Here is a 25,419-nt window from a genome sequence, read left to right on the forward strand (position 1 = left end):
TTTTCCTTCAGTTAAGTTATATGTGGGTTTGGCTCCTCTGCTGTTACGTTCATACTCTACCGGTGTTTAAGGTATTTAGATCAGTCATCCATTCCAATCCAATGGCTCTCATTCCTTCCCCTCTCTCTCTCTCTCTCTCTCTCTCTCTCTCTCTCTCTCTCTCTCTCTCTCTCTCTCTTTTTTGAGGGACTCATTCCTTCCTCTTAATTCTGCTAGTCAGTGGCAGAAAACTCTTTGTGGAAGGGAAATCCCATGCGGCTGTAGCCAAATAGCGCTATTATTTTTCCTTGAACCAGATAAGTGTGGCGTGCTCTCAGTTGTTGTAGGAGATGGGATCATACGGACTTGTATTTGTAATTTGTTTTATTTTGGAAGGTACGTACAAGTAAATTGAAATCTTGTTCATTTCTTGGGTGTGACAAGTGCTCAGTTGACTTAGATTTGGTTAAGTCTAAGTCGGTTGATATCAGCATGTTTCTACGTTATTTTTCTATTTTTATGTTTTCCTACATTTTTTTAAGTGCAGGTGAAAAAATTAAGAATTTAAATATGTTTTCGCCTTGGAAAATTAAGATCAAAATGATTTACCAAAACAAATAATCCGTTACACCATGGCATGCTTTATCTTTTCTTACATTTTAAAATGTTACAAAATATTCCATGAAAGAGAACAAAATAAAAAATACAAAAGATTATTTTTCAATTAAAAAAAGCCATGACCCATGCAGTAAATTTGTCATGCTACAAAATTAGAATTTACCATGATAGAAAACAAAAGCAAAAATATAAAATATTATTCTTCAGTAAGTTTGCCATGACCCATGAAGTAAAGCTTCCATGATACAAAAGATAACTTCCAATGTTCCATGTAGTACAATTTCCCGTGGTACAGAGCATAGCGAAAAACAGGATTTCTAAAGTAAATTTCCATCACCCACGAAGTAATTTTGCCATGATATAAAGAAAGAAATTTCCACGTTCCATGTAGTACATTTTTGCCATGGTTTAAAAGAAAAATAAATTGCCATGGTCCAAAAAAAATAGAAAAAGATTTTCGTGTTCCATAAAGTAATTTTCCCATTGTTAAAAAATGGAATTTCCGCTTGCCATGGCACTAAAAAACGAATTTTGCCGATGTCGAAAAGAAAGAAATTTTGCCATGGTTCAAACATAATTTTCCATGACAGAATTTGGAGAGTTTCTAAATAGTCGCATGGCAAAATAATCATAAATTTGCCATAATTCCTTTTTAGGAGTTTGTCAATACTCGCATCGCAAATTTAAAAGAACTTACGTTAAAACATATATATTGTTTGATTCTTGCATAAAATTATTGCTATGGCATTTTTAGGTACAAACATCTTTTTTTTTCTTCGAGCCATTTTTGATCTGATTCGTTTGTACATGATGGCAGTTTTATTTTATATCACATGGCAGTTCGCTTAATTGTGTCTGTATATATATTATATAGCTATTCAATGTCAGGTCTAATATCAATTTTTTAGCCTTTGGTAGTAATCACAGAAAATAGCGATGATCCACTTCTGAGCTCAGGCTCATCTGCACTCGCGCTGGAAAAAAAATCAAAACAAATACTGAAAAATTTCAATAAAAATCCAATTATTTTTGCATGGTAGATAATTTGATGCGTGAGGGCCGCTTCAATTTTCAAATCATTTGATCTCTGAGCAGCTCTCGGCAAAAAAGACGAATTCGAGGTTTGTAAAAAAAGTTTACTGTTCATGAATTGTTCTTACCAGATTTGTCTTTTTTGCTGAGAGCTCTTCAGATGTGCAAATAATCTGAAAATTGGAACAGACCTCGCACAATAAATTTTCTACCGTGCAAAAAAAATGATTTTTTTTGTAATGCTTCTCCTGAAAGGGTGCTGATGAGCCTGGGCACCGAAATTCTGCACTCCAGGAAATAAAAACGATTCTGCGGCCTATATCAATCCCACGTCTAAGGACTAAAATAGCCTAAACGTGAGGGGGAGTGTTGAAATATATTGCCCGCCTCTCTCCATTAGTTCGGACTTTTAAATAAATTGATTGGAGCATGAATTCAATAGTGTGCTCGCGCTGGGTTTTTTTTTCTTGCAAATATCTGTTTTGCGGATAACGCACTGGGGGGTTCCGGGAGCGAACAGAATCGTTCGCTCGATCGAATCCCCCAGGCGAAAGTAGAAGCCGAGTCGGTAACTTACTACTGTAGTCATCTATTCCTAGGTATACTTGTTATATACATGTGTATTGGCGGCAGCTATCATCACAGAATATCGATCGGGGGCAGACTAGCCTCGTTAGACGAGGCTTAGCTTTGCACGACGGTGGATCGATAAGAAGCCAGCCTCTGCGTCGTTCGTCGGCGTCGTCCAAGAGTGCTCGGCGCCGTGAATTGGACAAACAACGGCTACCATGGCACCTCAAGAAAAGAAAAGTGAGTAAATAGCATAAAACTATTACTTTACAGGTTAGGGTTCTAAAAACTACTGGTTTTTAATTTTTCTCAGATAACTACCAAGTGAGCGGTCGGCTGTTTCAAAAAACCCTAATCATAGAGTGCTTTAAAATTGATCGCGATTACGACAGTTGGGACCCGCATGTAAGAAAACCGTTTGTTTGACCGTCTGTTTGACCGTTACCTTACATGTGGGGTCCACATGTCAGTGTCCCTTTGTCATATTCTAATATAAAAATTATGTTCTTTATACATTTACAGACAACCCCTATAGGTTTTCTAAAAAAAGCAATCGGGTTCCTGAATGTTTTTTAAAAAAGCAATCAGGCCCTTGAGGATAACCCGCGTGCGCTAGAGAAACGGCGTCGGCAGCTCGTCGGCGGCCAAATCACCGGCCAGGCGAAAGGAGGCGGGCCCACTGGGTGGCGGAGTTCCCTGCCGGCCACCGCCGCTGCTCCTGGCCATGGCGCGCGGTGGCCCGTGCTCTTGTGCGCGGCGGCTTGAGCCCCTGGCCATGGCGCGCGGTGGCCCGTGCTCCTGTGCGCGGCGGCCTGAGCCCCTGGCCATGGCGCGGCTGATGGCGGCCCGTGCTCCTTGGGCGGCTGGTGGCGGCTCGTTCTTTTAGCGCTGCTGGCGGCGACCCTTGCGGGCATGCTCCTAGCCATGGCACACGGATGCCAGCGACATGTGCTCCTGTGTTGCGGCTGCTCCTCCGCGCGACCTTCATTCCCGTCATCGACCTTGTCTTAGCGCGCAACGGATGGTGGAGGTGGCCGTCGGCGGGTAGGGGTAGTCGGGCAAGGGGAGAGGAAGAAGAAAGAGCCAAAGGAGAGAAGAGAAGATAGAGGAAGAAGAGATAACTTACACGTGGGTCTCACATGTAAGGTCACGGTCAAACATAACGGTCAAACAATCGGATTGTTTAGAGGTGGGCCCGACCTGTCATAAAATGGTTTAAATCGATAGCAACAAGTGTTTTGGGTTTTTTGAAATAGTCGACCGCTCAATTGGTAGTTATCTGAGAAAAATTAAAAACCGGTAGTTTTTTGAAACCCTAGCCTGTAAAGTAGTAGTTTTATGCTATTTACTCAAAGAAAAGTAAACTAGCTGCCACCATGGCACCAGGACCGCCGCCAACACTCCCGAACGAGCTTGTAGAAGAGATCCTCGTCCGCATCCCGCCCGACGATCCGGCCAGCCTCCTTCGTGCCTCCCTCTTCTGCAAGTCCTGGAGCGAGGTCGTCTCCCGCCGTGGGTTCCACCGCCTCCTCCATGATCTCCACCGAGCACCCCCGGTGCTCGGGTATCTCCATGACTACGAGGACATGCCCGAATTCATCCCCGCCACCGCATCGCCACCATTCTCCCTCGCCGTTCCCGACCGCCGGCTCTGACAGGCCGTCGACTGCCGCCACGGCCGCGCCCTCTTCCTGTCCAACCCCAAGTGCCCGTATACCGAGGAACTCCTCATGTGGGAGCCAATCACAGGTGCCCAGCAGTGCATACCGGTGCCCGCAGCATTCCAGAGTGGCCGCACAACCGCCGCCGTGTTCTGCATAGCAGATGGCTGCGACCACTGCCATTGCCACGGAGGTCCCTTTTGCGTGGTCTTCGTCTTCTCCGTCGACGACGAAGACATACGGGAAGGCGCCGTCGAGCAGGAGTAGGAAAAGGGGCTTTTACCCCGGTTGGTAAGGGCCTTTTGTCCCGGTTTTCGAACCGGGACTAAAGGGTCGTTACTAAAGCCCTAACCCTTTAGTCCCGGTTCTTACACGAACCGGGATAGAAGGTCCTCCACGTGGCCGCTGCTGCCAGCCCAGGCAGGGGGGCCTTTGGTCCCGGTTGGTGCCACCAACCGGGACCAATAGGCAGGCCCTTTTGTCTCGGTTGGTGTCACCAACCGGGACCAATAGGCATCCACGCGTCAGCATTTCAGGGGCTGGGGTTTTTGTTTTTTTTTGAAAGGGAGGGGGGTTGGGGGGTTTTGGGGGGTTAATTTAGGTGTTTCATATATTGTGTTAGCTAGCTAATTAATAGAGAGAAGTGTCATCTCTTATCTCCGTGCTTGGTCGACGCTACGTATTATATACGTATGGAGAGGACTAGACACGCTAGCTAGTAAGCAAATGAAGGAAACAGAAGATCGTCATGAACATATGCATACAGAGAGAAGTGATATCGACCAGCTCTCCTTCTCCGAGAGATTGGTCGAACAACAAGTTCTCGTATATCTATCTGACACTACCGGCTACATATATACAATAATTATCTCTTACAATATAATCTCCTAATTAAATTGTAAGAACACAGGGTCCACATAGTATTCTCCGTTTTCAGCGATCACGTGGTCAAGGAAGAATGCCGCCAATTCCTCTTGAATTGCTCGCATACGATCTTCTGTAGGAGTTCATCCCGCATCCGAAACATCTAATTTGAAGAAGGGGGTCAATACATACATATACATATATATATATATATATATATATATATATGAATAAATGAAACTCGACACAAATGATGGTAATAAAATAAAATTGTGAATATTATTGCTTACGCACTTCATATTGTTCGTTAGAGTAGCCCCGCTCACAGGTCGTGTGGCGGATAGACTCGCAAACATAGTATCCACAGAAATCATTCGCTTGTTCCTGCCACAACCACTTTACAAGAAATAGAGGTCAATCTAACTGATAAGCAAGCATGCTAAATGGTATTGATGAAACTAGCGCTTGAATCACTAGGAGATGTGCGGAACATGCTACTATAGTACTTACTTTCGGGTGTCTAAATTGCAACTTCTTCGGCAGTCCCGGAGCTTTTGTGGTGAATTTTCTCCAAACCCTGCCAGACAAAGAAAACAATTACTTGATATCAGGAAATGAACAAAGTTGCTGATATGGTGGATAATGATCGATTTAACTTACTTCTCGAGCATTTGAGTCATGTCCGCATAGTCCTGGGGATCTTTTCGTCTCGAGTCTAAGACGGTTACTACTCCCTGCTCAAGCTTAATCTCTAGGAGAATATAGTGGAAGCTGCGCATGCATGCATAAGTCATCAATTACATTACCATAACCTGGACTAATAAGGGAAACCAAATATGCACAAGACAGTAACACTCACTTGAAGTTGTAAGGGAAGAGTATTATATCTTTGTTTTGATTTAATACCAACGATCGTAGCAAGTTGGCCTCGGCTTCTTTGGCATGTTTTTCAATCGTATATGCATCTATGAGATTTGTGTTAATGAACCCAATATCACCGATTTGTCTTTTCTTCAATTCGGCGATCTTCAATCTGCATAATATAGTGAGGATAATTATAAATACATGCAATGAAAGAGCTGACCTATATAGAGAGACTTAATGACAGAAGTAGTACTACTTACAGACAGTAGCAAGTGATCGTTGATTTATCGAGGGCCTTTTGATTGAAAAACTGGAAGAACTCCTCAAATGGAACATTCAGCAGTTCAATTCCAACGAGGTCATGCTCCGGTTTAACTCTCAGCATCAAAGTATTCATCCCATCAGACTCTCTGCAGGTTTTCATGTACCAATCATGTAATCTTCGCATCATCGTTGTTAGAGATCTTTCATCTTTGACGAGAGGCTTCCCGTAATGGTATTTGTGTTCGTCCACCTCCATGATTTCATAATGTACATCGTCGGGCAGGTAATCTCCAAGATTGCTATAACCGGCCACCATCCTCGGATCATTAGCGACGATGTCTTTAGACACCTTGAGCGGGGGGCACGATTGGTTCGCTTGTTCGCCGAGCTGGGCAATTTTTTTCCCAGCTCGTCGTTCTTTTAACCTTTGATCACTGACAGTACTTCTCGACCGCTCCGCTTCGACAAATGTCTTTGCAATAATGCGCTCATAGTTTCCTTTCGGCGGAGACTTTGGTGGTTTTGTCAGGGCATCCAGAGTGCGCTTCGCTTTCACCGGATCTACCTTCTCCTCCAGAGGTGGATGTTTCTTTGCTTTCACCCCTTCAAAGAAGTTCTTCACTTCGGCTCGCACGATCTTCGCGTTCTCCTCCTCGGTCCTCTCGTATGGTAACTTCTCTGGAGTCTTCAGAGAAGGACCGAATCTGTATTGCCTCCCGCCTCTGGCAGCTATACTGCTAGACGCCGACAGAGCAGACGGAGCGGCTGCGGCTGTCTTCTTTCCTTGCTTACGAGGCGGAGGAGAAGGACTACGATGCGCCGGAGCAGCCGGAGCGGCAGCGGGTCTCTTCCGCCGTTGCTGACGAGGCGGAGAAGGAGGAGGCTGGCTGCTTTGGCACGCCGGCGCAGGCGAAGAAGGAGGCGAAGTGCCGCCACGCGCCGGAGAAGGAGGCTGAGTGCCCTGATCACTCGCCGGAGGAGGAGGCGGCGGCGGAGTGCCCTTACTCGCTGGAGGCGTCCAGTTCGGAAGGTTAATGAGCTCCTTCCGCCATAGGCACGGAGTCTTCTTTCGGCGGAGACTTTGGTGGTTTTGTCAGGGCATCCAGAGTGCGCTTCGCTTTCACCGGATCTACCTTCTCCTCCAGAGGTGGATGTTTCTTTGCTTTCACCCCTTCAAAGAAGTTCTTCACTTCGGCTCGCACGATCTTCGCGTTCTCCTCCTCGGTCCTCTCGTATGGTAACTTCTCTGGAGTCTTCAGAGAAGGACCGAATCTGTATTGCCTCCCGCCTCTGGCAGCTATACTGCTAGACGCCGGCAGAGCAGACGGAGCGGCTGCGGCTGTCTTCTTTCCTTGCTTACGAGGCGGAGGAGAAGGACTACGATGCGCCGGAGCAGCCGGAGCGGCGGCGGGTCTCTTCCGCCGTTGCTGACGAGGCGGAGAAGGAGGAGGCTGGCTGCTTTGGCACGCCGGCGCAGGCGAAGAAGGAGGCGGAGTGCCGCCACGCGCCGGAGAAGGAGGCTGAGTGCCCTGATCACTCGCCGGAGGAGGAGGCGGCGGCGGAGTGCCCTTACTCGCTGGAGGCGTCCAGTTCGGAAGGTTAATGAGCTCCTTCCGCCATAGGCACGGAGTCTTCAGAGCTAAACCCAGCCGAGTCTTCCCTTCACCGGTAGGGTGGTCAAGCTGGAGGTCCTCAAATCCCTCCGTTATTTCATCCACCATCACCCTAGCATATCCTTCTGGAATCGGCCGGCAGTGGTAGGTTGCGCCGGGTTCAGGAGGTAAAACAGAGCCAACAGCCGCCTTGACTTTGAAGTTCTGCCATTCCGCCATAAGGTGGCAATGTTGAGACTCCGTGATAGCATCCACGGGGTAGCTAGCAGGAGCCGTCAAGACATGCTCCGGCTGAAGCAGCTCGGTGGAAGCCACACTGCTTCTCCGCTGAGATGGCGGGGTAGCTTCGGGGGTAGTTTCGGCATGTCGATTGTCGTCTCGTTCCTCTAGCGCTTGAACCCTTTCGTGCAGCTTCTGAATTTGGCCTGCTCCATTTTTTTCCTCCTCTCCTGGCTTTTGTAACCGCCTGCGTCCGAAAAACCAGCCTTCCACGGAACGGAGCCTGGCGTGCCTCGTGTCCGTCCAGGGTGCTCAGGATTCCCGAGGGCCATTGTGAGCTCGTCGTTCTCTCTGTCTGGAACGAACGTCCCTTCCTGCGCTGCATCGATATATTGCTGAATCTTCTTGACTGGTATTCTCAAAAGCTCGTTCGTCCAAACGCACCTCCCTGATACAGGGTCCAAGGTTCCGCCAGCCCCGAAGAACCAAGTCCAGCAACGGTCTGTCCAGTTCATTGTCTGTGGTTCGATCCCTTTTTCAAGCAGATCATTCTCAACCTTGACCCTCTTAGGCCGGGCTTTGAGGTAGCCACCTGACCCCGTGCGATGGTGAAGCTTCTTCTTCGCAGCATTCTTCTTGTTTGTCGCTGACATCTTCTTACTCTTTTTCGATGTCTTGTGGGCCACAAATGCGGGCCAGTGATCTCTGATCTTCTCATACCGGCCGATGAATTCTGGTGTCTCTTCTTTGTCGACAAACGTTTTCAGCTCATTCTTCCACCTCCTGAATAGGTCTGCCATCTTCTTAAGAGCATGAGACTTGATTAATTGCTCTTTAACTGGCTTCTCCGGATCCTCCTCTGACGGTAGGGTGAAATTTGCCTTCAGCTCAGTCCAAAGATCATCTTTCTGCATATCATTGACATAAGACACCTCAGGGTCTTCCTTCTTAGGCTTATACCATTGGTGGATGCTGATCGGGATCTTGTCCCTAACTAGAACCCCGCAGTGAGCAGCAAATGCATCCTTTGTCCGGATGGGTTCAATCGGTTGGCCGTCGCGCGCGATTGCTGTGATCTCAAACCTTTCATCCGAGCGCAACTTTCTCTTCGGGCCTCGTCTCTTTACCGAAGTTGTGCTCGATCCGGAGGGCTAGAAAAAAGAAGAAAGACGAGTGTTAATTAATATGTGTACATACCAAAACAATGAATGCATCAATTAACTAGTCAGCACAGGCTTAACTAATATATTTACCTGGCCGGACTCTGTTCAGTCACCGGAGCCGTCACCACGGGCTCCTTCTTGCACCAGCATTGGGTCACCGGAGCCATCATAATCATGTCTTTCCTCCTCCACTCTTCGATCACGGTAGCCTGCTTCTTCACCCTGTTCTTCCAGACCATCATTGTCGTTAAGATACGACAAGATATCACCTCCGGCTAAGATTATGTCCCCCAACACCTCTTCTGCTTGCTCGTCTCGTCCGTGCTCCATTGTTTCTGCAAATATTACAACATGGCAATTATTACACAAACATGACAGCAGGTGGATATATTAGTGCAAACGTAGACCTAGCTTATTCCGGGTTTGGGGTGGCCTCGGCAACGCTTCAAGGGTAGGGGCGCGACAGGAGGGGGTAGGAGACCAACATCGTTTTTTCTAGGGTTTGGGTGTCCTCGAGAGTTTTGGTCGAGCGAGATGGCCGGGGGGTGCTCCCGTGGTATAAGTTATCACGGTCGAGAGGGGGTATAAATATCGACCGTCCATCATGTCGAAGTTATCTAGGAGGGAGTTATCCATATCGACAACGACGACATACATACATGGGAAAATAATGTTATCGGGGAGGGGGTATATCGACCCCCCCCCCACGTGTTGAAGTTATCGGGAGGGGGTTATATCGACAACGACGACATACGTACATGGGAAAATAATATTATCGGGGAGGGGGTATATCGACCCCCCCCCCTCGTGTTGAAGTTGTCGGGAGAGGGGTATATCGACGACGACAGACCCGATAAAACATAAGAAAACGAAGAAGAAATAAAAAGAGGAGAAGAAGAAAGGAATAGAGGAGAAGATCGAAGAAAAAAAAGAAGAAGAAAAAGAGGAGAAGAAGAAAGGAATAGAAGAGAAGAAGAAAAAATAGAAGTTTCTCTTCTTTTTCTTCTTTTTTCCTCTTCTTATTTATTTCTCCTCTTCTTCCTCTCCTCTTCTTCTCCTTTCTTCCTCTTCTTATTTTCCTTTTTCCTCTCCTTCTTTTTCTTCTTCTTCCTTTCCTAGCTAGATACATAAAACTTTTCTAAAAATGTAACTTTTGCATATATAAAACTTTTCCATGGATCATCATTTCTCATATATATCCATCTATAGCCACATACATATATAAATGGAAAAAAATGCTATGAACAAAAATACATATCTACTTGGTAAATATTCTATGAACATCGTTTCTCATATATATCAATGCATACATCCATGGATCATCATTGCTCATATATCCATAGTCATATATAAAAACTTTCTGTATATGAACAAAAAAACATATTTAGCACATTCTAAATTTTCCTAACTCTTTTACAACCACAAAAATTACTCCAACTTCATGACAGTACCCACACTCCATTTCACCAAAAACCTTCTGATCCATAGTTCAAAATTTTCAAATTTCATTCAAATGAAATTTGAACCAAATTCAAATTCCTTGCTGAAAACCTATTCTAAACCAATCCAAAATTTCTGAAATTTTGCCATCACCTTTGTCTTGCATCAGTACCTCACCACAAAGAATATCATAAATTCTAAAAATGCCCAAAGCCATCTAGCATTTGATCAAACACCCTCTATATGCACTGTTCATATCTGTAAAAAAATTCAGAAAATTCAGAAAATTGGACGACGTCTTGCTGCTGCTCCACTCCTTCTCCTCTCCTCTCCTTCTCCTCTCCTTCTGCTCTTCAATGCGTCGGGGCCGGCGGCGACCATGGAGCAGGGCGGCAGAGAGCAAGGGGCACTCGGGCGCAAGAGCGGCGCTCGATCGGAACCATGGGAAAGGGGGGGCTCACTTCGAGGGGGGCGGCGATGGCAGGAGTCCAGCGACGAGGACGGCGGGCTCGGGGCAGCATGCGGTGACGGGGACGGCGGTCTCGGGACGGCAGGCGGCGACAGGGATGTGGAGGGGTGGGCTCGGGGAGGCACGCGGCGACGGGGACGACGAGGACGGCGGGCTCAGGGATGCCGGCGACGAGGACGGCGCGGGCTCGGGGAGGCGACGGCGTTGGCGGGGGCGTAGACGGCGAGGTGGAGCAGCCTGACGGCGGGGGGGAGGCAACTGGCGATGAAAACTGAAAATTTTCACAAGTGTTTGTTATATAGTCCAAGCATTAGTCTCGGTTCGTGGCACCAACCGGGACTAATGCCCCCTTTAGACTCGGTTAGTGGCACCAACCGGGACTAAAGGGGGGCATTGGTCCCGGTTGGTGCCACGAACCGGGACCAAAGGGGGGGCATTGGTCCCGGTTCGTTCCACCAACCGGGACCAATGGCCTTGCACAACGGCGTGGTGGTGGGAGTTTAGTCCCACCTCGCTAGCTGAGAGAGAGCCGCACCTGTTTATAAGGTGCGGTGCGCCTGAGCTGTCGAGCTCCTCTCTAAAGCAGGCTTACGGGCCTAACCTCTTTGTACATGCCTGTGGGCCTACTGGGCCTTCTGCGGGCCTGAATCCTGGCCCATGGATGGGTTTCTAGTCGTATTCAGGCCGTGGTGGCCCAGTAGGTGGCATAATTTTTATTTTTTGCCTGTTTTTTTGTTTTTTTTGCTTTATTTATTTTGTTTTGTTTCTACTTACAACAAAAAACTTATTTATTTTATTTTATTTTGTTTCTAATTACTTATTTATTTTACTTTATGATAATTCTTTTTGCTATTAAAGTTTCTAACAAAAAAAGTTCTTTATGAAAATTATTTTTGCTTTCATTGATTTTGAACAGAAAATACTTCGATAATTTTAGTTGCATCAATTTTATATAATTTTAGTTTCAATAATACTAGAGGTTGCTTATAATGTTTTGAACAGAAAATACTTTGATAATTTTAGTTTCATAAATTTTATTTATGTTATTGAAGTTTATTTTATCTTATTTCTACTTATATATTTTATTAAAGTTTATATTATTTTGTTTCTAATTATTTATTTATTTTATTTGTTATTTTTCATGCACCATTTTTCATGCATTTACTGATTATTTTGAGCTATAAGACCCTAAAATTGAAAAGCATTTCAAATGAACTCTGAAAAGGTTAAAAGTTGGCATGGTATCATCATTTCATCCACATAGCATGTGCAAGAAAGTTGAGAGGGTTACGGCAAAAACTGGATGCACTCCGTGTACAAAACGGACAATCTCTTTCGAAGTATCAGGATTTCATACGGAAACTCGTCTGTTACAAAGGGATTTCATTTTTTTTAACTTATTTGAACTCCTGACTTTTTATGTGTTCAAAATGCACCATTCAAAGCCACATCATCAATTTTCAACCCTTTCTGACTTAATTTGTTATTTTTCATGCATTTACTAATTATTTTGAGCTATAAGACCCTAAAATTGAAAAGCATTTCAAATGAACTCTGAAAAGGTTGAAAGTTGGCATGGTATCATCATTTCATCCACATAGCATGTGCAAGAAAGTTGAGAGGGTTACGGCAAAAACTAGATGCACTTCGTGTACAAAACGGACAATGGTATCATACTCGTCTGTTACAAAGTTGGCATGGTATCATCATAATAGTTGCGGGAGAAAGTCTTCACTTTTTCTTCGCTTGTGTTATTTGCTTATTGCGCCGTAACCATGGATAATCTTCATCGTTTATCAGGATGCTTGGGTCAGCCTTGACTTTGAAGGGAGGAATTTCATGAAACTTTTCATAATCTTCAGACATGTCTGTCTTGCCCTCCACTCCCACAATGTCCCTTTTTCCTGAAAGAACTATGTGGCGCTTTGGCTCATCGTATGATGTATTCGCTTCCTTATCTTTTCTTTTTCTCGGGCTGGTAGACATGTCCTTCACATAGATAACCTGTGCCACATCATTGGCTAGGACGAACGGTTCGTCAGTGTACCCAAGATTGTTTAGATCCACTGTTGTCATTCCGTACTGTGGGTCTACCTATACCCCGCCTCCTGACAGATTGACCCATTTGCACCTAAACAAAGGGACCTTAAAATCATGTCCATAGTCAAGTTCCCATATGTCCATTATGTAACCATAGTATGTGTCCTTTCCCCTCTCGGTTGCTGCATCAAAGCGGACACCGTTGTTTTGGTTGGTGCTCTTTTGATCTTGGGCGATCATGTAAAATGTATTCCCATTTATCTCGTATCCTTTGTAAGTCAATACAGTCGAAGATGGTCCCCTGGACAACGAGTACAACTCATCACAAACAGTGGTGTCACCTCTGAGACGTGTTTCCAACCAACTGCTGAATGTCCTGATGTGTTCACATGTAATCCAGTCGTCACACTACTCCGGGTGTTTGGAGCGCAGACTGTTCTTGTGTTCATCGACATACGGGGTCACCAAGGTAGAGTTCTGTAGAACTGTGTAGTGTGCTTGAGACCAAGAATATCCGTCCCTGCATATTATTGAGTCCCCTCCAAGCGTGCCTTTTCCAGTCAGTCTCCCCTCATACCGCGATTTAGGGAGACCTATCTTCTTAAGGCCAGGAATGAAGTCAACACAAAACCCAATGACATCCTCTGTTTGATGGCCCATGGAGATGCTTCCTTCTGGCCTAGCGCGGTTACGGACATATTTCTTTAGGACTCCCATGAACCTCTCAAAGGGGAACATATTGTGTAGAAATACGGGCCCCAGAATGACAAATCTCGTCGACTAGATGAACTAGGACGTGCGTCATGATATTGAAGAAGGATGGTGGGAACACCAGCTCAAAACTGACAAGACATTGCGCCACATCACTCCTTAGCCTTGGTATGATTTCTGGATCGATCACCTTCTGAGAGATTGCATTGAGGAATGCACATAGCTTCACAATGGCTAATCGGACGTTTTCCGGTAGAAGCCCCCTCAATGCAACCGGAAGCAGTTGCGTCATAATCACGTGGCAGTCATGAGACTTTAGGTTCTGGAACTTTTTCTCTGGCATATTTATTATTCCCTTTATATTCGACGAGAAGCCAGTCGGGACCTTCATACTGAGCAGGCATTCAAAGAAGATTTCTTTCTCTTCTTTCGTAAGAGCGTAGCTGGCAGGACCTTCATACTGCTTCGGAGGCATGCCGTCTTTTTCGTGCAAACGTTGCAGGTCCTCCCGTGCCTCAGGTGTATCTTTTGTCTTCCCATACACGCCCAAGAAGCCTAGCAGGTTCACGCAAAGGTTCTTCGTCACGTGCATCACGTCGATTGAAAAGCGGACCTCTAGCTCTTTCCAGTAGGGTAGGTCCCAAAATATAGATTTCTTCTTCCACATGGGTGCGTGTCCCTCAGCGTCATTCAGAACAGCTAGTCCGCCGGGACCCTTTCCAAAGACTACGTGCAAATCATTGACCATAGCAAGTACGTGATCACCGGTATGCATGGCGGGCTTTTTCCGGTGATCTGCCTCGCCTTTGAAATGCTTGCCTTTCTTTCGACATTGATGGTTGGTCGGAAGAAATCGACGATGGCCCAGGTACACATTCTTCCTGCATTTGTCCAGGTATATACTTTCAGTGTCATCTAAACAGTGCGTGCATGCGTGGTATCCCTTGTTTGTCTGTCCTGAAAGGTTACTGAGAGCGGGCCAATCGTTGATGGTTACAAACAGCAACGCGTACAGGTTAAATTCCTCATGTTTGTGCTCATCCCACGTACGTACACCGTTTCCATTCCATAGCTGTAAAAGTTCTTCAACTAATGGCCTTAGGTACACATCAATGTCGTTGCCGGGTTGCTTAGGGCCTTGGATGAGAACTGGCATCATAATGAACTTCCGCTTCATGCACATTCAAGGAGGAAGGTTATACATACATAGAGTCACGGGGCAGGTGTTGTGATTGCTGCTCTGCTCCCTGAAAGGATTATGCCATCCGCGCTTAAACCAAACCATACGTTCCTTGGGTCAGCTGCAAACTCAGCCCAGTACTTTCTCTCGATTTTTCTCCACTGCGACCCGTCAGCGGGTGCTCACAACTTCCCGTCTTTCTTACGGTCCTCACTGTGCCATCGCATCAACTTGGCATGCTCTTCGTTTCTGAATAGACGTTTCAACCGTGGTATTATAGGAGCATACCACATCACCTTCGCAGGAACCCTCTTCCTGGGGGGCTCGCCGTCAACATCACCAGGGTCATCTCGTCTGATCTTATACCGCAATGCACCGCATACCGGGCATGCGTTCAGATCCTTGTATGCACCGCGGTAGAGGATGCAGTCATTAGGGCATGCATGTATCTTCTGCACCTCCAATCCTAGAGGGCATACGTATCCTTTGGAAGCTTCTTCTTCAATATTTTCAATAGCTTCTCAAATCCTTTGTCAGGCACAGCATTCTCTGCCTTCCACTGCAGCAATTCCAGTACGGTACCGAGCTTTGTGTTGCCATATTCGCAATTGGGGTACAACCCTTTTTTGTGATCCTCTAACATGCGATCGAACTTCAGCTTCTCCTTTTGACTTTCGCATTGCGTCCTTGCATCGACAATGACCCGGCGGAGATCATCATCATCGGGCACTGGTTCCTCTTGATCTTCAGCAGCTTCCCCTCTTGCAGCATCATTGGGCACATCGTCTGGTTCCTCTTGATCTTCAGTAGCTTCCCCCGTTGCAGCATCACCGTATTCAGGGGGCACATAGTTGTCATCGTCCTCTTCTTCTTCGCCGTCTTCCATCATAACCCCTATTTCTCCATGCCTCGTCCAAACATTATAGTGTGGCATGAAACCCTTGTAAAGCAGGTGGGTGTGAAGGATTTTCCGGTCAGAGTAAGACTTTGTATTCCCACATATAGGGCATGGACAACACATAAAACCATTCTGCTTGTTTGCCTCAGCCACTTCGAGAAAATCATGCACGCCCTTAATGTACTTGAAGGTGTGTCTATCACCGTACATCCATTGCCGGTTCATCTGCGTGCATTATATATAATTAAGTGTGTCAAAAACCCTTACAGAACATCATGAATAGATAATTAAGTGACCAAATTAATAGAAGTTCATCATCACATTAAAACCAAAGTACATACATAGTTCTCATCTAACAACATATATATAGCTCTCCAGAGCATCTAATTAATTAAACCATACATTGAAGCTATGTAAAACATTTCAATGCGAAAACAAATGCGATCATAATCACAACCAAGGTAACAATTGATCCAACGGCATAATGATACCAAGCCTCGGTATGAATGGCATATTTTCTAATCTTTCTAATCTTCAAGCGCATTGCATCCATCTTGATCTTGTGATCATCGACGACATCCGCAACATGCAACTCCAATATCATCTTCTCCTCCTCAATTTTTTTTATTTTTTCCTTCAAGTAATTGTTTTCTTCTTCAACTAAATTTAACCTCTCGGCAATAGGGTCGATTGGAATTTCCGGTTCAACCACCTCCTAGATAAATAAAATCTATGTCACGTTGGTCGGCATATTTGTCATAAACAATAAATGAACCAAATAGTTATAAAAAGATAATATATACCACATCCGAATCATAGACAGGACGAGGGCCGACGGGGGCGGATATCAAAACCATCGCACTATGTAATAAGAAGGAATAATAAAAGTAACAAAATTAGATAAGTATCTATCTAAAGTAAGAATTTTTTTCTTTCAGAAAGAAGATAAGAACAAGAGGCTCACCACGGTGGTGCTGGCGACGAGATCGACGCGGGCGATCGATGGCGGTGAAGACGGGGACGGGACATGACGGACCGCTAAACCTAGACAAATCTCGGGGAAAATGGAGCTCGGAGGTCGAGTTTCGAGAGGAGAAAGATTAACTAGGGTGGCTCAGACATTTCATCGAACACCTCATGTTCATAGGAGGTGAGCTAGAGCACCCAAATGCCCCCCCTCGCCGGCTAGAAAAAACAGAGCACTGTGGAGTGCTCTGCTGTGGCGATGGGGTATATATAGGCAACTCATTGGTCCCGGTTCGTGGCACCAACCGGGACTAAAGGGGGGGCATTGGTCCCGGTTGGTGCCATGAACCGGGACCAATGCCCCCCTTTAGTCCCGGTTGGTGGCACCAACCGGGACCAAAGGCCTTGTGCTGCCCCGCGTCAAAAATTTAGTCCCACCTCGCTAGTTGAGAGAGCTCGAGAGTGGTTTATAAGCGCTGCTGCGCCCACCCTCTCGAGCTCCTCTCAACTGCAGGCTTTCGGGCCTAACCGTTCTCTTTGCCTGTGAGGCCTACTAGGCCTTCTGCGGGCCTGAATCCTGGCCCATGGATGGGTTTTAAGTCGTATTCAGGCCGTGGTGGCCCAGTAGGTGGCATAATTTTTTCCCTGTTTTTTGTTTTCTCTTTTGCTTTATTTATTTTGTTTTCTTTCTACTTACAACAAAAAACTTATTTATTTTATTCCATTTTGTTTCTAATTACTTATGTATTTTACTTTATTTATTTTATTTTTATTTATTTTACTGCTGCTATTTTTATTTATTTTATTAAGGTTTATTTATTTTATTTACTATAGTTTATTTTATTTTATTTTATTAAAGTTTATTTATTTTATTTACTATAAAAAAAGGAACATAGATGCGCCTATAGAGAAAATTCAACCTAAATTCATAATAAATTTCTATGAAATTCAAAGAAATTTACTGTGAATTTAGCTCAAATTCCCTGTATAAGGGTATCTATTTTCACTTTAAGAGGAGCTCAACAAGGCAGAGAGGGACGGGCTTATAAACCGGTGTGAGCGCCCTTCGATTGGCGAGGTGGGACTAAACTCTGACCGCTACTAGGACCAACCATTTAGTCCCGGTTTGTGGTATGAACCGGGACTAAAGGGTGAGCCTCTGGTCCCGGTTCAAGCCACCAACCGGGACCAATGGTGGTGGGCCAGGAGCGAGGCCCATTGGTCCCGGTTTGTCCCACCAACCGGGACCAAAGGGGCCGGACGAACCGGGACCAATGCCCACACGAGGCCCGGCAGGCCCCTGGCCGCACGAACCGGGACCAATGCTCACATTAGTCCCGGTTCGTGACTGAACCGGGACTAATGTGAATATTGCCCTGTGACCAAAGCCCAGTTTTCTACTAGTGAGTATGTCACATCGGCGTGCGTATACTCATCGGACACTGACGCCTGGGGCGAGCCGACCTTGATGCATGGCGAGTGTTACATGTCCTTCACCTATTATTCCAGTGTGCTTGTTGGGAGGTCTCAGCTCCACTTCTTGTCCGATGGTGGGTTGATCTTGGAGTATGACTTGGCAAGGCACAGGCTGATTTGGTTCGATGTACCATACTCCTGCAGCATTAAGGATATACTCCCTCCGTTCCTAAATATAAGTCTTTTTAAACATTTCAAATGGACAAGAACATACAGATGTATGTAGACATATTTTAGAGTGTAGATTCACTCATTTTACTTTGTATGTAGTCACTTGTTGAAATCTCTAAAAAGACTTATATTTAGGAACGGAGGGAGTATTTGATTGCAACCTCATGCTGGCAGAGAACGGTGGACTAGGACTCGTCGAAGAATTGAATCCGCATCTACAATTGTGGTCAAGAGAGGCTGATGTCCAATGGGTACCGGGCCGGATCATCTACTTGGGGAGTTTGTCCCTAAACGGTGCTCCAGTGGAAGAAGCTCATGTGATGGGCTTTGCCGAGGGAGCAAACGTCATTGTTGTGACCACATCTGCTGGCGTCTTCTCAGTCCAAGTACAATCAGCGCATGCAAACAAGGTGTGTGATGAGGCCAAAGGGTGTGATGATTTTGGCTATGGTAATCTGATTCCAATTGTGGGATATTATACACTCCTGTACCCCAAGTTGAGCACATGAGAAAAGGGGTTATGATATAGGTGTTACCATGGTTATTTAGCAGCTTGACCGCCTGAATTTCCTGTTTACCAACTTGTGAAATAATAAAGCTTTTGAACTAACGATAGTTAACAATGCTTTCTAAGTATTGAATTGCATTGTCTGATTCGGATTATTCTCTGAAAGAATTGGATTGCATGGAATGTGTTAGTTCTTATAATGTAGATTTCCATTGGATAAGACCGTATTCAGGTGAATAAAAGAGTACACATTCACTTGCAGGTCAATTGATTGGGTGTCACCTTGTAACCAAAACAGGAAGGTGTGGCTACTACCAGGTGTATCCACACTGATACGACCACAATTAGCACTTGCCTCTCGTTGCCTTTAGCCCACACTAACTTATTTCTGTCAACCTGCAAGCATGAAACCTCATCATTCAACATTGAACATATAAACCCGGAAGAACTGCTAGCTAGGACCAAGGCCTCCACGTCGGCTTTAAATCGCTATTGCCACCGCCTGCAAATTCTGTGCCCCGCCGAGGGCATTTTAGTCTTTTCACCTTTGGGTATAAAAAGCAGCCCGCCCGTGGAGAAACCCTAGCCGCGCCCTCCGCCCGCACTCGAGCCCCGCACTCGCACCTCCGCCCGCACTCTCTGCTCTCTTCCCCGATCCCCTCCCACGAACCCTAGCATCCTGGTGCCGCCACCCCTTCCTTCCCCCGTCCCCCCCCCCCCCAACCCCTCCCCCGCGCCGCGAGCCCCTCCCTCCACTTCGTCGCCACCGCTGTCTCTCCTCTTCCTCCCCGCTCTAGCCCCTCCAGGTCGTCGCTCGCGGTGGTTCCAGATCCTGCGCTGGTCGTCCCCATGGGTGAGGAGGGGAGGTTGGGTCTTCAAGGTTGGCGGAGGTGCAGGGAGACCGGCAGCGTGGGGAGGAGCAGTGAGCCAGGAGCCAGGGAGAGGCCAACGTCGGGGACAAGAAGCAGCGGGGCCAGCGGTCCATCGCGGTGGTTTGGAGGGAGAGGGAGAGGGAGGAGGTCGGCCACGAGAGAAGGAGCAGGCCGGCCCTGCTTCATCATGGAGGATGTCCAGCTGCTCGTCCTCCTCCGCCTCTTCTCCAAGCGTCCATCCTATCGCAACTCAGCTTCAGGTACACAATCATACTTCTCTTCCTAATTTTTCTCTCTCCCTTTCTTCCAATCCCCTATTTTTGTTTCTCTGTGCCTGCAAAGTGTTTGATGAAAATCCAATAAGGCTGGCAGGGCAGTATTAATCTATGTAAGTCATCTGATTTCTTTTTTCTATTATTTAGTTCCAGTAGAAAATAACAAGTTGAGTAGACCGACTAGCCTTTTGCAATTTAGGTATTGAAGAAGATCATCATGACTGCTTTTTCTTTCATGCAATAGTTCAGGTTTATTGTTCTTAGTTTTTCTGTAGTGGTTAATTTGATTGCTATGGATTAAAATCTAGAGCTACCTTATAATACTGCTTGAAAATAGCTTTGGCTCTTCACACATGGGAGTAATAGGACAGTTTGTGTTCCTATTTTCTTTTCTCTGTATATGTACATAGTTTTCAGATTCTATTTGTTTGCTACTGAAGCTTATGTTTTTCTTTTTCAGAATTGGGTGCGTATGAACAATGCAACGGAGGTTATGTTAATTCCTAGAATCTTATATGTTCTTTTGTCTCCTGGTGATTACTTCGAATGGCTGTGTGAGGTAATAGAGCTAATACCTTTTGTTTCTTCATCACTATAAACCGTGTCTGATTTTAAAACTGAGAGCCATAAAATATATGCATTAATCTCTCTTGATATTTTCCCATACGACCAACATTAATCTATGTTGATGTGTTCTATGCCAATTCATTGCCGATGGAGTGCCAACATTAATCGTATATAAAATTTAGTTCTAACTTGCAAAAATGTTCTGATTACTGTTTGTGTGTGTGGCTACACATCTGTGCCGTTCCAGCTGCTCTGTTCTTACTTTGAACACCGAGTTGAGCAGTGGATCACGCGGGAAAAAAATCAAACCGCTTCAAATGAAGAAATACTCTTCTAAAACTATGCTCCTCTTAGGACAGACACACCTCCTGTGCATATGGTTGTAGGTTGTATCCATGCCAAGATAGCACCTTGTATGCATAAGATGGACCATATTTTGAATATACGAAAAATCAATTTATTTAGTTTTCTTGCTGTCAGAATAAGAGCATGAAACCAACTTCCATCAAACACATATCTGCAGCATTATACTATGTACAGGGTGCAGATATATATATTTGTTGACCAAGCAATTCCTTTCTTCTGACTAAACGACCAATATATGATTACCAATCACCCAATTTCCTCCCTATTTTTTTATTGCAACATAACATATTGTATTCTCTGTTTTCTAATCTTAGTGTAATCTGATGTGCAAACAGAGATGCCTTTATTCACAAAAAGGCAGGCAGTGTAAGTGAAGAACACCTAAAACAGATGGAAAATGCAATTACAGACACACCGTCGTTCTATTTTTCTACAGGAACACAGGTTGCAATTCCAGTTTCATCGACGGACTCGCTTGCTGCTCTAGAAGGTGCTTGGGCTTGTTTCTCTGACCGATTTATTGGGACATCTCACATGGATCTTCACTGCCTCATATACCTATTTTTTATTCTCTCGTCAATTCCACACGTCTGCTCGTCCATTACATGGTACTAGATGGTCCCTGTTAAGTTAATTCGAGGTACATCCCATCAGGACTATTATTTGATTTGTTGGATTAATTTATTTCAGATAGCTTACTCCAGGTTGAATCTCTTTGTCATTGAAACTTCATTGAGAAGACAGACAACAATATACTTTGCAAATGCGACCCTAGATGTTCCAATATATTGTCATATTATGGTTTTGTTTTATTTTTTATTGCTTCCTATTGTTTGCTTTGTTTGAACTGCATTTTATAGCCAGGTTTTTTTTGTTGCTTTTGTTTTGTTTAGGTGGGTTCTAAACCATTAAAGCAGAAAACATACTGTTTATAAGAAGTATACATAGTATTGTAGATTTATGTTCACCCATTATCCAGAACGTTGACCTGGAGTCCTCCTTTTACATATTTGGTCTTCTTGGAATCAAGCAAAAATTACTAAGAAGCACATAACTGATTATTTCTTCTGCTTAGCCTCATTTTTGTTATGCACACAGGTGGGTAAGGTTTGAATCTCTATAGGACTCACAGTTAGGTGCCACTGGAGGCATATTATGTAAGTGCATGTCTATTGTTATGAGTTTCAGTTTTCGACTCTATGCAATTCTCGGTGCAAGGGCCCCCGCTTCCTTGTTGTGACGTTGCAGCCTCACTGGGCCTTCTGCAGGTATGCTAGCTCCTTCTCTCCTCTTCTTTCATACTGATGCAATTCTCTCATACTGATGCAAAAGGAGAGGTGCAAATCTGAAGATTATATAATAATTGTTAAATTTGCCTATTTTGGCCCTTTTGCAGGCAAGAGTTATGTCCAGATGAGCTAACCCTTTACTATCCAAACCTTCTGAAGATGGAGCAACAACGCTAAAGATGGAGCAGCCTGCCATGTATTAGGGCATACGCATTTCTGTTGGGATTATGCGGGTGACAATATCAGGTACTAATCTAACCATTCTCTACAATTGAAATGCACAATTCTTATGCTAATGAGATAGGTCTTCCAAAACAGGTATGTACAAGCGCCTCTGGCATACCCTCGAGAAAGAAAGCGAAGGATAAATGGAGGCCAAGGATGGTTGCCGTTTTTTGTATATTGTGATGGCTTCAACCCTGAAACAAGAATAGAAGGGAGCCTGAGAACACTCAGCTTGCGCCATGGTTAGCCAAATATTTTCAATGTACTGTAGATCCCCTGTGTTTGCTAAACAAACTAGATAGTTTGTGTATGCGAGCAATTTATTCCTTTCAACTTCCATTATGTGTGCACAATTTCATCTTCAGTTCTGAAGTACATCTCTTCCATTCTATTTCAAGTTAGGTGTATCTCAGTAGGTATCAGGAGGATAGAATAACCAATACCCTTACTGGTCATTTAATTATGTGCACTATGGATGATCACAAATTATTATGGGTTCTATACACCAAATAATGCTTTCACTTTTCTGTTTAATGTAAAAAAAATAGTTTTTCTATTGTTATTGCTTGATGTTCTGCAAGGTTCGGGTTCCTCTTAATTTTCTGGCACTATTGGTTTTGCTTGACAGTTATTTGGTGCTTTACATCTATGTTTAAATGTAGGCAGTCTGACTATTGCCACGACATGAGTTGCGATGATACCAAATTCCTCTTAATCAAAGCACCACTTTGAACTCAATGAACTAGGCACAGTACATCCCTGTGTTGCGGTCTCTGATGCAAGATGAACCATAGATTGTAGCCAAGGCATCAACCATGTCTACTGTGTTTGCTTTTCTTTGATACAATTTCACATTTGATTCGATGGTTTTACATCATGGTGCAGGCGTCCCTCACAAATCATTACCATGTTTATCGACAATTTGTTATTTGCGTTATTTGTCTGAACCGGTACCATAAATGCTTCCTTCCTTTTTATGTACTGGAGTTTTCTTTAGGCCATTGTACAAAATAGGCGCCAATGCAGTTATGGACAGTACACTCACAATGATGATTCTATCTTCTTTAATATCTACTTGACGATTTTGAAAGTTCAATTATATATGTTCTGTGCACTGATTTTTGTAGACTGTTTAAGTATATACCAGAACGCAACTTGTAGAATTCGAAGTTAATTGTATTTGCTCTGTTTTGGCAGCTCTAAGAGATAGACGGAGGTCTCAACTGGCTGGGAAGATTTGACAAGAGATGTGGAGATGGGGCACGGGGAGGGGAGGGCGAGTCGGCCTGGAGGCCCCGGTTGTGGCTTCGACTAGGCAGGCCTGGGACTCGCGGTGGCGGGCGGCCTCGCGCTGGAGCTGGTCCTGGCGGGCGGCCTTGGCCTCGTCCACACGGACTTCTCCTGGTTGTCGAACCGGTCGAGGTTGCAGCTCTTCTTCTCCGTATCAGTGTCACCGTAGTTTTTTCTTTTGCATGCGTCGCTTCGGCCGGCTTTGCTTTCCATGTCCTCGTGCTCTTCGATTTTCTTGTTCTCACTTCTCTTTATCTTGTTGCTGCAGGGTCATCCAACTTCTTGTTTATCAGGCTACTATTTGATAAAATGTAAGATATTTCTGTTTGGAAGGGTAAGATATTTCTTGCTCGTCTGTTGTTTGATAAAATGTCTCTGAGCTGAGATGTTTGTTCGTTGCTTCTTTCTCTTCCTGTCCAGGTTTCCTGACGTCCGGACCGGTCATACTTTTGCAAGGTTAGATGTGTTCTTATTGATGCACTTCATTGCTTCTTGCTACATGCTCTGTTTGCTTTGTTTCGTGGCCTACCACTTGTTCTTGTTTGGTGAGATTATGGTGCGCCTTGTCTTTTTCTAATGCTGTCAGCCTTTGTCTCCTTATTAGCCTGTTAAATTATGTATATGGGTTCACATGTAAGCAAGCTGAGTGGGTTATGCAAGCTACTTTGTAAAATGTGCATGCATAACTGCCTGTAAAGGGGTCCAGTATATCATACAAAGAGCAGCAACAAATGCTTATTATGTTCCATTAAAGCAGATTAGAAGATTGTTTAGTTTGGGTAATTTTATTAATTGCTTTTTTTCTCCTAACTGACCGAACTGGCTTTATCCAAAAAGAAAACGAGCAGGCTTCATTAGCTTAGAGAAGAGAATTTTTTAAAACGCTGTGGTTATAGAGTTGTGCTCGGTTTGCTTCTTTTGGTCATTCTTGATATAAGCAATTGGGTAGCGTTGCTGTTTACTCATATAAGGAATGGATTGCTAGGAATGAGTTTATCAGAGCCTACTGGAATGCACGCCCTCTGTCCCTGTTTTTGTCTCTGTAGCTAAACTTGAGAATTGTACACTTTGGTATATAAAGTTAGTTGCTGAGTTTACATGCAGTTATGAAAGTTAGAGCACATACATGCTTTATTTTACTTCCTTTAATACAGGGCATTCTATAATTACTAAGAACTGATTTGTTCAAGTGTGCCTCCCTAATTTGTCCAGATACATGCGAGCATTGTTGTGTCCAACCTGCACAAGAATGCCAAGAAGTCCTTCTCGGAGACGTAAGCCACGACGCATGTTTCTACCATGATTTCCTTCGATTGAATTTCGTGGATTTAGGTATTGAAAAATCATGGGCTGTGGATGCAGGATTAAGGACATGTACCTGCACTACAACGAGAGATCTGGGCTGCTTCTTTGTGGCTTCCAAATTTGAAATGTTTCTTTGGGAGTTAGTTTAGTTTTCTGTTATGGATTCACAGCTTCTCACATGTACCATCCTCTTAGACCTTTAGATTTCCAAAGAAACAAAATGAAGATATTGTGGTATGGTCTCAATAATACAACTTAAAGCTTTTCATGCTTTATATTTTCTTTGAAATTTGCTCTTGAAGAATCATGTATCTATGTTAGATTCGGTGAGAAAAAACGGCTTCCAAGCAGAGGATGCGGGAGTGTTGGCCACATTTTGTTTTTGACTTGGGTGTCTAAATATTCTCACCATACTTGGCTCCCTCTTGGCCTTTGCGCCATTGGCGCAACTAGTCATCTAGTGTATAGAAAGGCCCACCTCAACATGCAACTATGCATATTAAAAATCCACTTCAACATGCAAA

The 25,419-nt window shown here is 44.7% G+C and overlaps 1 protein-coding gene and 1 pseudogene across 12 annotated transcripts; both read left to right on the forward strand.

Moving 5' to 3' along the window:
- The first annotated feature begins 3,575 nt into the window (after nt 1–3,575).
- On the forward strand, nt 3,576–18,707 carry LOC109738733 (uncharacterized; annotated as a pseudogene).
- Nucleotides 18,708–19,290: 583 nt separating this feature from the next.
- LOC109738907 (uncharacterized) lies at nt 19,291–25,184 on the forward strand. 12 transcript variants are annotated; one of them, XR_005756218.3, is made up of 11 exons: nt 19,291–19,838; nt 20,314–20,412; nt 21,223–21,426; nt 21,885–22,054; nt 22,183–22,321; nt 22,394–22,542; nt 23,498–23,722; nt 23,859–23,924; nt 24,011–24,046; nt 24,803–24,864; nt 24,953–25,184. XR_005756218.3 is itself a non-coding variant. In XM_073499825.1 (11 exons), the coding sequence occupies exons 7-11, from the start codon at nt 23,548–23,550 to the stop codon at nt 25,042–25,044; spliced, it is 408 nt and encodes a 135-aa protein (XP_073355926.1). In that variant the 5' UTR covers nt 19,291–19,838; nt 20,314–20,412; nt 21,223–21,426; nt 21,885–22,054; nt 22,183–22,321; nt 22,394–22,542; nt 23,498–23,547; the 3' UTR covers nt 25,045–25,184. The 12 variants fall into 12 exon arrangements, 9 of the variants coding, with proteins under 9 accessions (XP_073355926.1, XP_073355929.1, XP_073355925.1 ...); XM_073499825.1 differs by having other exon boundaries at nt 23,859–23,901; XM_073499828.1 differs by having other exon boundaries at nt 21,223–21,276; nt 22,394–22,562; nt 23,859–23,901.
- Nucleotides 25,185–25,419: the final 235 nt, after the last annotated feature.

The sequence above is a fragment of the Aegilops tauschii genome, chromosome 5 (genome assembly GCF_002575655.3).
Source record: "Aegilops tauschii subsp. strangulata cultivar AL8/78 chromosome 5, Aet v6.0, whole genome shotgun sequence".
In the NCBI taxonomy this organism is placed as follows: domain Eukaryota; kingdom Viridiplantae; phylum Streptophyta; class Magnoliopsida; order Poales; family Poaceae; genus Aegilops; species Aegilops tauschii.

Bases quoted from the DNA above. Each gene is read 5' to 3' on its own strand.
- LOC109738907 (XM_073499824.1), top strand. From the start codon at position 23,548: ATGTGGAGATGGGGCACGGGGAGGGGAGGGCGAGTCGGCCTGGAGGCC. The intron at 23,723-23,858 runs GTTGCAGCTCTT...TTGTTGCTGCAG, and splicing joins TGGTTGTCGAACCGGTCGAG to GGTCATCCAACTTCTTGTTT. The intron at 24,047-24,802 runs GTTAGATGTGTT...TAATTTGTCCAG, and splicing joins ACCGGTCATACTTTTGCAAG to ATACATGCGAGCATTGTTGT.